Source organism: Cydia strobilella, chromosome 11 (assembly GCF_947568885.1).
Source record: "Cydia strobilella chromosome 11, ilCydStro3.1, whole genome shotgun sequence".
Lineage (NCBI taxonomy): Eukaryota > Metazoa > Arthropoda > Insecta > Lepidoptera > Tortricidae > Cydia > Cydia strobilella.
Window position 1 is genome coordinate 5721004 of NC_086051.1, and position 15645 is coordinate 5736648.

The 15645-nt window shown below is 35.9% G+C and overlaps 2 protein-coding genes across 3 annotated transcripts in view; one reads left to right on the forward strand and one right to left on the reverse strand.

Moving 5' to 3' along the window:
- LOC134745355 (tonsoku-like protein) overlaps positions 1-15645 on the forward strand; it is a 431809-nt gene that overhangs the window by 373740 nt on the left and 42424 nt on the right. The gene's annotated exons all lie outside the window — the stretch shown is intronic.
- LOC134745349 (collagen alpha-1(IX) chain-like) overlaps positions 1-15645 on the reverse strand; it is a 94804-nt gene that overhangs the window by 45994 nt on the left and 33165 nt on the right. For both annotated transcript variants that reach the window (XM_063679372.1, XM_063679371.1), the window contains exons 2-3: positions 6036-6082; positions 1241-1761 (exon numbers count right to left, since the gene is read on the reverse strand). In XM_063679372.1, coding sequence (XP_063535442.1) covers positions 1241-1761; positions 6036-6082 — 568 coding nt within the window. The remainder of the gene's footprint in view (positions 1-1240; positions 1762-6035; positions 6083-15645) is intronic.

Consider the following 15645-nt stretch of genomic DNA (forward strand, 5'->3'; position numbering starts at 1 on the left):
AATGATAAAAATGTAGTCTGATAAACGTCAAGTACAGGATATGTGTAATACAAAATTACCATGATTAGCCGTCCAAACTTTACGAAATTTACAAATAAGAGCGACAAAATCAGTGCTTTACGCGCGTTTACCTAAACGTCCATCAGAAAAGCAAACATCACTAATTTAGTGAGTCTGTTTTCAAAAAATTTATTTGATAAAAGGTAAGATAAGAAGACGTGCTAATAGAAACCAGTACTTGTTATTTCAATGAGGTAACAAAAGGTGTAAAATGTCACGGACTAAATCTATCAATTTTACATTTTTGCGACTAAAATCGACACCGGCCTCTTAACAAAGAAACAAATTTATCAAGCTTCGTACTAAATAAATCGAGGTTTGAATATTTAGAGTTATATGCTGAGCACGCTCTAACAAGAAACGAGTTTTTTACATATCTAGTACGACAGAAGAAGATTTAGATTTAGATAAGTATATTCAGCCAGACATATTACTTTATTTGGCATATGGTGGTGTACTTGTTTTAAAACTGATGATAGGATTAAACTTAAAGGCCCGTCAAAAATATCTTGTCTAGTGTGTCTTGTCCTTGTTGTTGTCTTGTACAGTCAGCAAAAAAATTACATATTAGCTTAGCTGCACTCCTGCATACAAATATGACGCTAGGCCAATGGTTCTGCTGACTATACTTACGACTAACGCCTATAAGCCCCGCCTTATGGACTTTCACGCATAGAAACACTAGTCTAAAAGCTCTAAGTAGGTATCTATAGTTTGCGGCGTGTCGATTTAATAACTCACTTTTAACAACCGGTTTCATTATACCCCTTGAACAAGTAAGAAGGGGCTAAGTAGGCTTAATACGTAGGTTTCTAGACTTGCCAGTGCTTGTTAGGTGTGCTGCGTGTTAGTAGGGTTTTTATGCTGTCTAGTTAGTTTCGTTTTAGGGAAACTTATTCTGAAGTGTGGATTAAAACTACTACAACTACAATTCCTAACTAGATTCCATCTTGCTGTGTGACAAAAAACATTTTTTTGGATAGATCATAAGGTATACAATACGCATTAGTGGCGATCTTGATATATATTTATTGTATCTATCTGTTTTTATTTAATTTGTTATTGTGCATCTATCTGTTTTTATTTATTTATATTTAAGTTTCCTAATTATGCTACAAGTGCGTATAAGACATGCTACTTATCTTGTTATGATATGATATTTATTTAAGCAAAAACTTACGTGGAAAGGATGCACCGCGTCACTCAAGTGTACTTGAAAATCACCATTCAAATCAATATCGTGAAACACTGAACCACTCTTTTCAAAATCAGGTTCTCTCTTTTCACAATCTAGCCAAAAAGATACTTTGTCGTGTTGTATGTAGAAAGAAACATTTGTCCATTTATTTTTCAAACTCATTTTTTCTCTAAAACTAACAGTCTTCATCGAGAAACTGTCACTTTTCAATATAAATTCGTTCAAGTTTCCAGGGTTCGCCTTCAGAGTCAACATTAACTTTTTAATGTAACCAGTTGGATCGGTTATAGAGAATAGATTTGATGTTTTGTATTTTTCCAACTTGAACACCGCGTGTATCATCAGTGGATAAAATAGTGTTTTATTTGCGAGGGAAAGCTTTGAAATGTCAACCGACACTGGTTTATCTATTTTGTAGGGAGGTTTAGACAGATCATCCAAATCTTCGCTGCTCTTTGCGTGATCGGCAAATATGGTTTGTTGCAAAACGTTGTATTCATCATCTGAAAAAAATAATACATTTTGAGCTAAAAAATCTTGAAATAAAACTATGAAAACGGATTATATCGCGTATATTGAATTTATAATACATCCCGACGTTTCGAACTCTTTACAGCGTTCGTGGTCAACGGGTGACTGAGGAAAAATTACAAAATGCAAAAATACCCACATACTAAAATAATGAACAATCATAGACTACAAACTTTAAGGCTGGTTGTACATGCAAAATCGGTTCATAAGGCTAGTTATACACTATAATTATTTTTCAAGTAAAGATATATATATATACGCGATAAAAATAAACTATGCCGGCTCCAACCCTACACCACGGACCCTCAATCTTATTTATAAGAAAACTTTCCCCTACTGTTATTAGGTACCTACTGTCTAAATCCACTTCATAATTCTTATATTAACAGAATATTTTTCTTTTCGTTTAAATTTTAATTTAAAATATAAAAAATGAAAATAAAAGGTAGTCCTGCACCTGGGTAAGAACGGGACGTAGTAAATTTTATTGAAATTTAGGACACACTGCGTGGTTTTAATCACTGATTTATCTACGGAGGCACGTGAAAACTCACCGTTTTTCTTGCCGCGCTGGTTTGTTTATCACGATACGCAGCTGAACAGATAACAGAACAGTTTTTGTGTAAGTTTCACAAGTGAAAATATCACATTATTTGGAGTGCATAAACATGTCCATTAACACGTAATGCTTATCTGTATCTATTTGTCAAAGTGGAGGCATACGAATTGCTGTTTTAATAGACCCTTGTAACTTTGATGCTTCCTTTAAATACTTAACTTAACTTAATATTTCAGTTTCTGATTCATTTCTTTTTTAGTCTACTGAAATCGTCGAGATTGTAAAATCTTGATGATGGGTATATAAGATAAAAATAGGTAGGAATAAGTATTGCGACCAAAAAAATAACTATTGTACTGTTCCTTAAGGGCTTAAGAGGTACTGACTATCAGTCCGCCGGATGGTATCGGCCTGTCAGTTGTTCGGAACTGTCAAATTTCTATTCTAACTCACAGGTCGATATCGTCCGGCGGACTGATAGTCAGTAGGCCCCTTTATAATCTGGTACCTACTTATGACATGATTCTTTAAGGGGCCCATTGACTATCAGTCCGCCGGACGATATCAGCCTGTCAGTTGTTTGGAACTGTCCAATTTTTGTTCTAACTGACAAGCCGATATCGTCCGGCGGACAGATAGTCAGTGGGACCCTTTACTGTTTCTATTATCGGACCAGCTTTATGCCTACATACATAATATATTGTGTTGCCACTGATGTTTGTAAGGTATTTATACAAATACAATTGTCATATAGTTCATGAATAAATAAATAATAATAAAATAATAATAATAAATTACTGTCGGCAACAGAAAATACCGAAGTTGACAATGCAAATGTTCTCAGCTTAGTAAATAAGAGGTGAAATACTTTCTTCCTTCTTTCTTATAAACACTTATTTTAAATAACTTAAGTTTTTTTCTGAATCAAATCTAGATTTTTGTTTAACACTCTCAGCGCCATAGAACAAACGATTTTGTTTTTATGGCAGGCAATGTGAGTTGCCGGCCGCCCCAAAAAATTCGAATCCAGAAGGCCGCTGTGATATTTAGTAACTTTACCGGCAGGCCAAGTAGGCCGCCGGCGGCCCACATTGATTCTGTTGTAGCAGACCAGTATGATTTTTTAACAACTTTACCCGCAGGCCACGTGGGTCGCCGGCGTACCAAAAGCAGAAACTCGTAATCATAATACATTTTTAGTCCTTGACAAGTCAAAGTTTTAACACAGCACGCCAAAATTTCCATTGGCCAATTTTTTGAACCCGGCATTCAAAAATTTTTCTCGCGCCTGGACGGACACGTGCGTAAACCAACACTGTAAATCCGCGTGGATATAGGGTAAAGGCACCAGTGCTCAGCCATGCACCAGTGGTCATCCTTTCTTGCTTATTTTTGGCTGTAATTATCAAACCTTTTCTATTTTTCATACCAAAAGTAGGTGATATTATAAATAAAAAAATAAAAGAAATAAAAAGTTGTTTATTAAAAGAAAGATTGATAAACTATTAATTGAAAAATAGTTTAATTTTTGAAAGAATTGTCTAACATAAACCACAACATTACTTCAAAGAAGTGCTGTCTTCTGACATGAAGAATCATGTGATATGCTCCATTTTTTTTGGAGTGTCACATGATATTTTGATAAGTCGTTAACAGACGAATTATGATTTCTTATTAAAATAATGTGGACTGCATCACATGATTAATACTTATTCTATCTGAAAAATGTAAAAAATAAATATAAATCCATATAAAAGTATCATTTTTAAGGCGGCTGACTATTGGGAACTACTTTTTTGTAAGAAATCCAATAGTCAGCCTCCTTTGGTTGACTACTGGGTTTATGGCAGTAATTTTGAAAAGGTCGTAAACCCAGAAGTCAGCCGGGGGAGGCTGACCATAGGAATCAGAACTTTTTATTATTTTCGAATGAAATCTAAGTCGTTAAGCCAAGCCCCTTTAAATATTTACATTATTATGACTTTATTTGATTGAAATAAGTAACTACTCAGTAGTCAGCCTGTGGGCATGAGTTCGGAATTTAAGAATTCGGAATAAATATTCTCGGAAAAGTGTAAAATCGGAACTTTAAGCTTTCGGTCATATGACAATCGGATTTTAAGTTTTCGGAAATAGCACATTTGTGATTTGATTCCATCGTGTTTTTAAAAATCGTAATTTTGATATTTCGGACTTATAAAAAATCGTGATTATGAAAATCGTGGTTATAAAAATCGGAAAAACATTTTTCGTAATATTTGGGTGTTCCCTTAAGTGACACAAATAAAATTGCATTATTTCAAAACAGAAGGAATGTTACCTATTTTTGTCGCCGTACTACGCGTGTGCCTATTCTGCATCTGCATTATACGAGAAGAGGAGTCGCAAGATGAAAGTATGGTAATTACATTTTTGTGGGATCTTTGCGGACCACGTGGCCTGCCGGTAAAGTTTACACTTTGGCCCGCTGGCCGCCCACATGGCCTGCTGATAAAGCAAATTAAAACTGATGAAAAATCATAGTGGCCTGCGGCACTGGAACTTTTGTTGGCCGCCGGCGTACCATGTGGCCTGCCCGTAAAATCTTTAAAAAAATATAGTGGCCTGCTGCACTCGTATACTGATAAAGTAACTCAAAAATCATACTGGCCTACTGTACTTGAAAATTTGTGGGCCGCCGGCGGCCCACGTGGCGCTGAGAGTGTTAAAACCTACCTCTAAAAAAAAGGCCTCCAGTGCCCAGAGCTCGGATCGAACCAGCCTCTTCTGCATAGAGCTACCTCATAATACACGGAGCCGTACAGTGCCATCTGAGATTTTACACTTAGACAAACAATCGATCTATAATAAAGCTACCAATTTTATTTACAAATATGTTAAGTAATTTGAACGAGGCACCAAGACGCGCCCTTATTAGTAGCAGCTGTTTCTGTCTTATCTGATCGCCTCCTAATGGCAACGGTCACGGTACATTTTTATTGCAAATTAATGAAAAAGAAATGCTGTTTATATACGTAAATAACCTTAAACAACTTCTTAAATGTAGACTTTCAGGGTGTAATACCTTATTCTTACTGAAATGATATGTGAACATGTCATCACGACTATCATACAACCAAAAGACATACAATATGTACGACTTGAGTCACAAAATAGACAATAGGTACTAGGTACAGATATCTTACTGTCTAATGGCCTCTAGAAACGTCACCTACAATTCCATTCGATTTGCGATACATTGCGGCAAATTGATCGATCGATTGAATTCATTGCTTCTAATCCGGAAAGAATTTAAAATCAAATGCCATTTGTTGCAATATTTGTAGAAGCCTTGGCAAAACCGTGGCTTGCCAGCTACAATGTCACACACTTTATTACAGGCACAATGCGTTCTCTTTTTCGCTTAATAGACTGTTCCCAATTACTGATTGAAGTTGTCTTGAGCCGAGCGCGCCTGAATAATTTTGTTGGGTGATATTGATATTCCAGAGCTTCCCGACTATGGGCCTTTTAGTGTGTTAAACTAAATGCGATAAAATAATTTTTAAATATATAGAAAACACCCATGACTGAGGAACAAATATCTACCTACATTAAGCTCACAACAGAAATTAATGTTTCTACCGGCATTCGAACCCAGGACCATCGGCTTCATACATAAAGACAATAGAAATAAGTGCAACTTACATATTGTGGAAGCTGTAGCAGATAGTAAAGAACAAACACTTATCAATCTGAAACAAAAGACATAAATGATTATAAACGATTTCGAACGAAATAAAAGGCGAAAATTATTTCCTATTATACATATACTTTTTCTAACACCTGTGATTGTATTCAATGTGGTCTGTTGATCTATTATTAGTAAAGCTCAATTCTACTTAGCTACGTACCGTTTATCAAAACCTGGCTCAGCTGCCCAATTTCATGAATTGGTATAGATACTTGTTCTTAGGAAAGCCATAGCCACCATTCCTTACAACGTAGAAAAATAGCTGGGCTTTTTAAGGACGGTTGCTTTGTGACATGCAACTAAAAAACAAATTCTAGAGCTAAGTATTAAATAAGTTTATTTACCTACTCAACAACTCGTATAAATGTAAATATTCTGATTTAGGTTAAGCTAGGATTGGAACCTACCTACTACCCTGGTTTGAAAGCCGCTACCATTAATTGCTTAAACGGCTCCTTTTGCTATTGGGATTGGCTTATAAAATTTATTCCTCGCATAAGCTTAATTTACATTAATGTCATTAATTTTGCTAAAACTACAGGCATTTATAAAGAAAATGCATAAAACTATCGTCTTTAAGTTCCCGCGGCAAACGAAGCAAATCAATATCAAGTATTGAATAGTCCATGTTCCTTCGCTCATATCTCCTTTCATCCAAGACTAATGTTTTTCCGATATCCTTTATATTTTAAAAGTGCATTGAGATTTCTATATAGCGGATGCGTTGTTTTATGAAGTTATTATTCACTGGGGATGCTGCTGCTTGTTTATGCTATCTACATAGTGAATAAGTATAGCTTGGGAATTTTATAGGTAAGTAGTTTTTAAACCAGCAATTGAGTAAATCAACTACAAGACTTTTCTTATTCATTTTTGAGCACAAGAAACAAACCGCTAAGAAAAGGGATGAGGTAACGTTTAATTTAGGTGTATTTTCTCCGATTGTTTAAAGCCGGAGACGGTTGAAGCGGAAGGATACAATAAAATTGGTCCCACTTTTTCGTCGAGGCCTATTCTGTGTTAGCGTTAGCAGCTCATGCTGGCTGATGCTCGCGGAATGCATCTCGCCCGCACTTATTGGTGCATGTGTGATGCCTAAACGACACGTCTAAAGGTCTTAACAAAATTAGATGAAAACCTGATGATGGCAATCTGGAGGAATAGAGTGAACTTTTCAAATGTTATGGACTTGCCATTGCCTTAAGAGGCCCTCCCATTACCAGTCCGCAGGACGATATCGGCCTGTCAGTTGTTCGGAACTGTCAAATTTTTGTTCTAACTGACAGGCTGATATCTTCCGGCGGACTGCTAATGGGTGGACCCCCTTAGCGATTTGTTTATTTTTATAGTAACTAGCATTTGCTGGGCTTTGCTCTGATGATGAACATTATAATGATGGCATGTTATACTGTTTTGTAAAGTCGGTTCTTTTTTTGTTAAAACAACAATATTATACTGGCTCGACGACTATTTATTTAACAACTAAACAAGGAATGAGCCTAGTTGTGACGATAGGGCAGAAATAAAACAAAACTTACTAGTTCAGTAGCATAGACGGTGGAAGTAAAATGTAAGCATGGTGGATCGCTGGTTGCATCCTACGCCAAAAAGTCTTAAATTATTATAATTTTATTATTCAGACGGGTTTTTAGCTTATCGCGGTAGCTTTAATATATATGCAAACAGGTAAGCAGAATCTCAGACATATTATATTGTAGACTACGTAATATAAATATAACATACTTACTCGCTGATAATCAATATTCCAGGGCTCATAATTTCCGATGTAAAAGAGTATTTTTTATAATCCAATAAACCCCTCGAGGTTTACAGTTTTATTGTTTGAAGTTTAAAAATTAATACTTATAAAGACTTGATCGACTTACTCACAAATATCATAGTGTATCGCAACAACGATACCATCTTGGAATACTCTGATTGGGGATGGACTGACCACGGTTATCTTTTATACTAATCAACGGAGGTGCCTACCTACAACACTTAGATGCCACAGATTAGATTAAATTAGATATATTTATTTCACAACATATGATTACAGTACAAATTACATTAATGTCAATTTATAAGAATCTACATTGTGATCGTCAGAAATAAATTTAAATAATCATCTCATCTGTCATCACATCTGTTTGAATACATGTCTCCGCGGAAAATGCACGCAGACCGGCAAAAACACGTTTTACGTCGTCAGACAGCGATCATTACCGTAAGCTCCCCGAAGTGTCGTGTAACACTTTAATGGCATATAAGTAATGCACTCGTTTTAACTTTACAAGCAGCCGACTGAAAAGCAATTCGTTACCTATGTAGATTAATTTCACCACGCACATTTATTTTGCACTTAATAACTGCGTTTAAAACTGTGATTGGCGTGTGTTTAATGATCGTGTTGGAATATCAATGATCTTACGTAAAAAGGCTGTAACATGTTTGTGTCATTCGGTAGGAAAGTGAACTTAGGGCGATTGGCGCTTACATCATGTAGCGTTGTTTTGTATTAAAACAGACTTTATAATGGCTTAAGCTCCAACTGGCATAACGTTTCTTTTTATACGAAATGACATAATTGATGTTTATGTAGTTACTGGTTACGGATGTATTTGTGCGAAGGGGAGGTTATTAGTCATGCTCGTGAAACTGGTTTTAGATCATCGTTAGCCCTTATTAGTTGAATTATGCAATTTGTCGGCAAATATAAATCGTTTTATATACGATCATATTTAATAGCTAATGAAATATTGGCTTGTACTTATAATTGTTCATTAAATGATCTATACCACGCATATTGTGTCATATTAAACCAACCGAAATAGCATTTTGTTATACCATGACGCTGGCAAACAAGCGTGTAGCTTACCTAAAGTTAAGTAGCGACCGCAGCGTATGAGCGCTTGCAACTCTAGTGGAGATACACGCACGTTGCCGACTCTACCAGCCAACAAGGATTTCTCCTTGGGAGCACTGGAAACCATACTCACCAACTGGAACACAACAGTAACATACCTACAGAGTAAATAACAGTCATATAATATGACTGTGATCTTCTGTAAGCTGCATGAAGGTTCTCCCCAGTTGGTGTGCTCCAGATTCGAGCGAGATGATATTTCGCTGCAATATGCCCTAATACCCTCTCTTATCGACTTCAAATGAATAATGGGTTTAATTTACATTAGAGTAGTGTAGCGCTTATCGACAGCTCTAAGAATATGCAAATGTTGTGCCTTTGTCGTCATATCATGAAGTTTGCAACGTAATCATAATTTAATCATTTAATTAGCCTGCACCACTGCAACTTCTCGCAAAAAGTTCATACTCGTATCATAAGACAAGTAGCATTTTCCTTCTGGAATACCGCCAATTTTTCAAAACAAAGGTGTACCTAATACATAGTAAACAAACAACATTGTATGTAAACAAATACATATATTTGGAGACTGTGTTCGTCAAATGAACAACCCATATGAATACACAATCAACTCAATAGATGCCAAACAAATAAATGCGGCCAATTATTCCTCTCACCCATTTGAAAACTTACCAAAACGGAACCGCGGTAACAATGATCTTTACGTTTTCCAAGTGGCGGAAGCTGCCAGATCATTCGTAACTGGGTCAGTTTTATTCGGCCTAGAATAGTTGCCGCTGTCAGCGTTTCGGAGCACTGGGCTGTTGTTCCTATCTCTTTCTAAAATCGTCTCAGCAAAACCAGTATTAAGGGTGATCTCTGATTATGCACAGTTTTTGTGATGTTTAGGGCCGATACAGACGGACTGCAACCCAACTGCAATTTGTATGGGCAATAGTACGCCGGCTGCATGCCAACTGCAATGTCGGCGTACAGTTCCCATACAAGTAAAGTAACTTCATCTTTGATAACAACTCAATTTCGTAGGATTACAATTAATATTCATTATATATTTTCGTCGGAACTCATAAAATAACACAATCAACAACGCACAATAAATCCAATAAAATAGAATTACAGATTGAAAGAGTTGAACAACATTGCCTCCAAAACGATTTAAAAAAATCCTACGCATGTTGAGTAGATAAAAATGAAATATATGTCAAATTTGGATTTGTGAAGTTAAAATTGCAATTCACATTTATTGAAATTTGTTAATAATGTGTTATTTATTATGTTCATGTTAATTGTGTATAAATAAAACTGCAAAATATAGCAAACATCGTTTATTGTTTTTTTAATAGGCTCAGTGGCAAAATGTCATAACGAACCAAAAAGCAAATATTGCTTTCAGTTTCTTTTTAATGGCTGAATGCCATAATAGTGGATTTATCAACCATATGTCAATAAATGTTAAATAATATTATATAAATTACAATTATATATAACAAATTATAATAATAAATATTCTGCAACGAAATATTGTTTTTTGAGTCTTTTTTTATATAAATTAGCGGTCCCAATAGATGCAATGCACATGTTCCTTCCTTTAAACTAAATGATGTTTTTAATACATGGTGACAGGTATAGTTAATAATCTGAGCATTGCGCTCTGGTAGTCACGAAAATAACTGCAGTGTCGTGTCGCCCGGCGACTTTGTGGCAGATGAATAAAAATCAGAAACACCAAGTTTTGCTTTTTTAAGAAGTTTCTTAACGTGCTTTGATCAGCTTTTTTTATACATTTATTTTTATGTTACAATGTGTTGTTAGTTTACCGTGAATAAATGATTTTTATTGTATTCTAATAAAACATAGGCATAATTTGAGAGCATGATTTAATTCTAATATGTACCCTTTTACTCGTCATGTGACAAGAAAGGTATTAAGAATGAATGTGGAGGGAAGTACGAGGAGAGGAAAACCGAGGAAAAGGTGGATGGACTGTGTGAAAGATGATATGAAACTAACGCAAGTGAATCATGAGATGACGGGTGACAGAGATGTATGGAAGAAAAAGACATGCTGCGCCGACCCCAAGTGAATGGCACAAGGGCAAGCGAATGATGATGATGATGTAACCTTTTACTCGCTGCGCTGCTTTTAAGAGCGCTGGTGGCTTAGCGGTAAGAGCGTGCGACTTGCAATCCGGAGGTCGCGGGTTCAAACCCCGGCTCGTACCAATGAGTTTTTCGGAACTTATGTACGAAATATTATTTGATATTTACCAGTCGCTTTTCGGTGAAGGAAAACATCGTGAGGAAACCGGACTAATCCCGACAAGGCCTAGTTTCCCCTCTGGGTTGGACGGTCAGATGGCAGTCGCTTTCGTAAAAACTAGTGCCTACGCCAATTCTTGGGATTAGTTGCCAAGCGGACCCCAGGCTCCCATGGAGCCGTGGCAAAATGCCGGGACAACGCGAGGAAGATGAGATGATGTAACCTTTTACTCGCAGTTTGATTCTGGACCCCCGAAAGGACACAGCGGCGGTGTGGTTGTTGCAGCTCATAATGTAAGACAACAGGGTTTAAAATATTTAAGTCCAAAACGACCTTAAAATCGTAATGATTTGTAATCCAATCACTGTGCCAATTTAATTGCCGATGTGATTTAAGGCCGGAAATACACACATATATATGTATTTTTAATAACACGGAAATCAAGCGCACGACGTCAATAGGAGGTTGCAGTTCCAGACCTATCAAAATAAATTCAAAAGTATAGTCAACGTTTCCGTATAGGTACTAGCATGGAGTAACTTATACTAGAGCGGTACTGTCATAGTAAATTTTGTACCCCCAGTAAATTCACTGCCATCTGTTGACACACTTTAAAACTAAAATTGAACATTTGTAAAATACGATAAAATGTATTTAAATATAGATAAATGATTTTTTTTATTTGCATTAATTATTTTGATAATTTTGACCCATGTTCTTTCACTGATATGCGTTAAAATTGTTAAATAACAAACGAAACCGTCAACGCCATCTATACGACTGTAGGCCAAAACTAGTAGCGCCCTCTGAACGAGAATCAAATTTTCTTGATTTTCGAGGCACGTTTTTTCCTTAGACTGTATCCATCTATTACGGAGTTATATCTATCTTTGGTACCTACCTTGTTTATATTCATATATTGATTATTAATCATTATTATTCATACAAGGATTAATGTGTTAACAACAGGTGCAGCCAGAAACTGTGTAGGTGTTCTTGGAAACTGGCAATGATCGTCTGGAAAATGACACTAACTATACAGAGAAAACAACACCTACCTAGGTACTGTTATCATAGCTGCATGTGAAGGAGTGAAAGGATTTAGTTTCCATTTTAAGCGACACTGAATATAACCCATGACTGGTTTCCTACAACTTTTGGCAATCGGATCGCTAACTTTTTTACACATTCGACGTCAAAAAGTTTTCCCGATGGAATGTACTCACCATTTGTTCAACGTTATCTAACGGCTAATTAAACGGGGTTTTCGTAGCTGAACGGACAGTTTCGAGCAGGCAAATCTCAGCGCAGAAGCAGCGCAGTCACGCTGTATTTGCTCTTTAATTTTGTACGCCATATTTTATAACATCCTGTAGAGTTTTTACTCTATAAGGGTTCCGTAGCGTAGTCAACTAGGATCCCTTATAGTTTCATCATGTCCGTATCTGTCTGTCTATCCGTCCGAGGCTTTGCTTTGTGATCGTTAGTGCTAAGTATTTGCATGAATAAATCAATACATAAATCGATCATGCCAACAAAGTGGTAAAATAAAAACAAAAATAAATAAATTGGGGTAAAGTGGGGGTGATTTTTTTCTTTGCGGTTATTATTCTCGAAACTTATCTAACAGATCAATTATTATAAAATAAATTAAGTACCTAATGATTTCGAATACAATAAAGGCATTGATATTACCTCGCTCTGAATTCGCTGCACTAATTCAAAGCAATACATATGGGGGCGAATTCGAATGTACAATGATGTCAGCTAACATTCGCGCATGCGTCTCGCTCGCGCTAATACATCTTCTATCTGACACGATCTTATTTGTAGCGCAATAAGAGCGTCACATATTTTTGCGGTCTTCGTTGTATACCTAACCAATTATTGCAGGTGACTGTACGGCCAAGTCCGAGTGAAATGAACGCTCAAATGATAACTAGCTGATATATGTCAAGTGTGTTCGAATTGGCCTAGTCACATTCGCGTATAATACTAATACCTGCAGATACCCGTACTGTATCGCAAAGTATTACAAAGTTGAAAAGTAAAATTACAAAATTGATTCACACACAATGCATGTTCTTGACCTGAAAGCGTCCGTCGTTTTATAAATAAGTAAACTACTTTTAAAAGAGGAAACAGGGTATAAATGTGATGTTCTGTTAATCTAAAAATACGATGACATTATTTATTTATTTAAACTACTGCACAAATACAAAAATAATGTACAAATGGCGGACTAATTCTCTGACAGTCATAGGGCTAAAACGAACCCTATAAATAGTGCAAGAAGAAAAGTAAAAAGATAGGCATTTAAATTTTTATTGGATTACAATTATCGCAAACACCTGGAGAACCACATATTTAAAGTTTGGAGAACACGAGATATACGCAGCTCACATCCGGGATGAGGGGTATGAAAAAGGAACTTATTTTTACACACGCAATAGTTCATACCTTGTTTTTTTATATACTAGAGTGCACTGATATTTTGACAGCATGTACATACGCGGTGTTTATATTATTTTAGATAATATTGACTGGATTACTAAATTTTTTTAGCTTTTGGTATTAATAAATTTTTGTATTTTTTCTGCGATGTTTTCAGCTTCTTAGCTTAGATTACATAAGTAAAAGACCGGAATTAAATTTTTAGTATTTGTTGTTATAGTGGCAACAGAAATACATCATCTGTGAAAATTTCAACTGTCTATTAGCTATCACGGTTCATGAGATACAGCCTGGTGACAGACAGATGGACAATGGAGTCCTAGTAATAGGGTCCCTTTGGGTACGGAACCCTAAAAGAAGCACTGTTTCAGAAAAATTAAGATTATTATCCGAGATTTGCATGTTTAATTTGTATTGTTAAACTAATACGGTAAAGTGGCCGTATTATAAATTGGAATCACATTAAATTTAATATTATCAGAAAGGACACACTGCTAATATGTACCTACACACCTACACTTTTGTATTATCACTGTCAATACATTCTGGTAAATAGCTACCTTAACAGGCTAGCCTGTTTGTTGCATAAACGTTATAAAATAGCTTCTTTGTGTGTATTTTACAGCGTGTGACCATATTTGACCTACCCGACCTTACGATTATATGACTGCTTAGCATGTAAATGCTAAACATACCAGCCCGCAGTGTATCTAACTTACTTTCGATTTCGATACAGAAGCGTCACGAATGCGATACGATGCGTACGTTATTACATTACAAATATTAAGACCTCAGTATCTGGTTGACGCCGTATACTGCGTACGTAGGTACAGTATCACTTACTGTAGAAATGCCAGTCTATTTACACGATGTAAGGCTTTATAGGTATGTCATCTAACGGCCTGATACTGATTTTAATAAACGTCAAAAATTAGATCTCGATGCGATATGGAACGGATCTGTCAGTGGCAAAAGTAATATCGGTAGTTCAAGACTTCAAACTAGTAGGTAATTACTTTAATGAACCTCCTAATTTTATTCAAAAATATCACAAATCAAAATAAAAAGGAATATGCTAAGACTGATCGAATCAATTTAGTAATTGTATTAGCTCCACAAATCATTACATCTAATTGATGACAATCGGTAAAGAAAACCTTATTTGGTTGCCCATTTATCTATGTATGCATGACAGATAACCAAGAGATAAACTTGTAGTTACCCATACGACTTAAACATGGATCATTAGTCACAAGACGGTGTTCGTAAGCGTGACCAGTTAAACCTTACACCTGCTAAATTATGCGTAACCGTTCACTAGTAATATGTATACCTTTCATTTATATGCATTGGTCCTCTCGCGTCGAATGATGATCCCTCATTTTTATAAGCTTTTACATCATTTATAAATACATCATAATGAAGTATTAGATTAAAAATTTGCAAATAAACAAAAAATTTATTGATACAGGCCAATTCGAGCAATAAGATACGTCATATACTAGTTCTAGAAACGATATGGAAGATGTCACTGTCATAAATGAGGTTTTTTTTGAAGAAACGTCATTTTTTACACTGACATATCTATTCGAATTGGCCTGAAGATCGGCGCATACTGCATAAGGTGTTAAAAACGGAAAAGAAATATATCTGTTATTGTAGCCGCCGTGCAGGTCTCGACGACTCAAATAAAACTGATGTAATCTTCCAAATATACTGGTTTACAAAAGTACAGTTGCCCAAAATGGTTAAAAAGTGTAGAAGTGGTGGTTGTTGTATGGAGGCTGATGAAAGAGTGATTTAGCGAAAATGAACAGTAAAAAGGTGGTTTAAATTTAGGTGCCTCTAATTGGCCGCGATACAAATTATGTGGAGCGCTCCTATTGGTGCTTTAGAAAAAGCTTCCGTATACTAGCCGAGCCCGACGGCTGCGTTTAGGTACTGTATGGATAATTTATATAAAT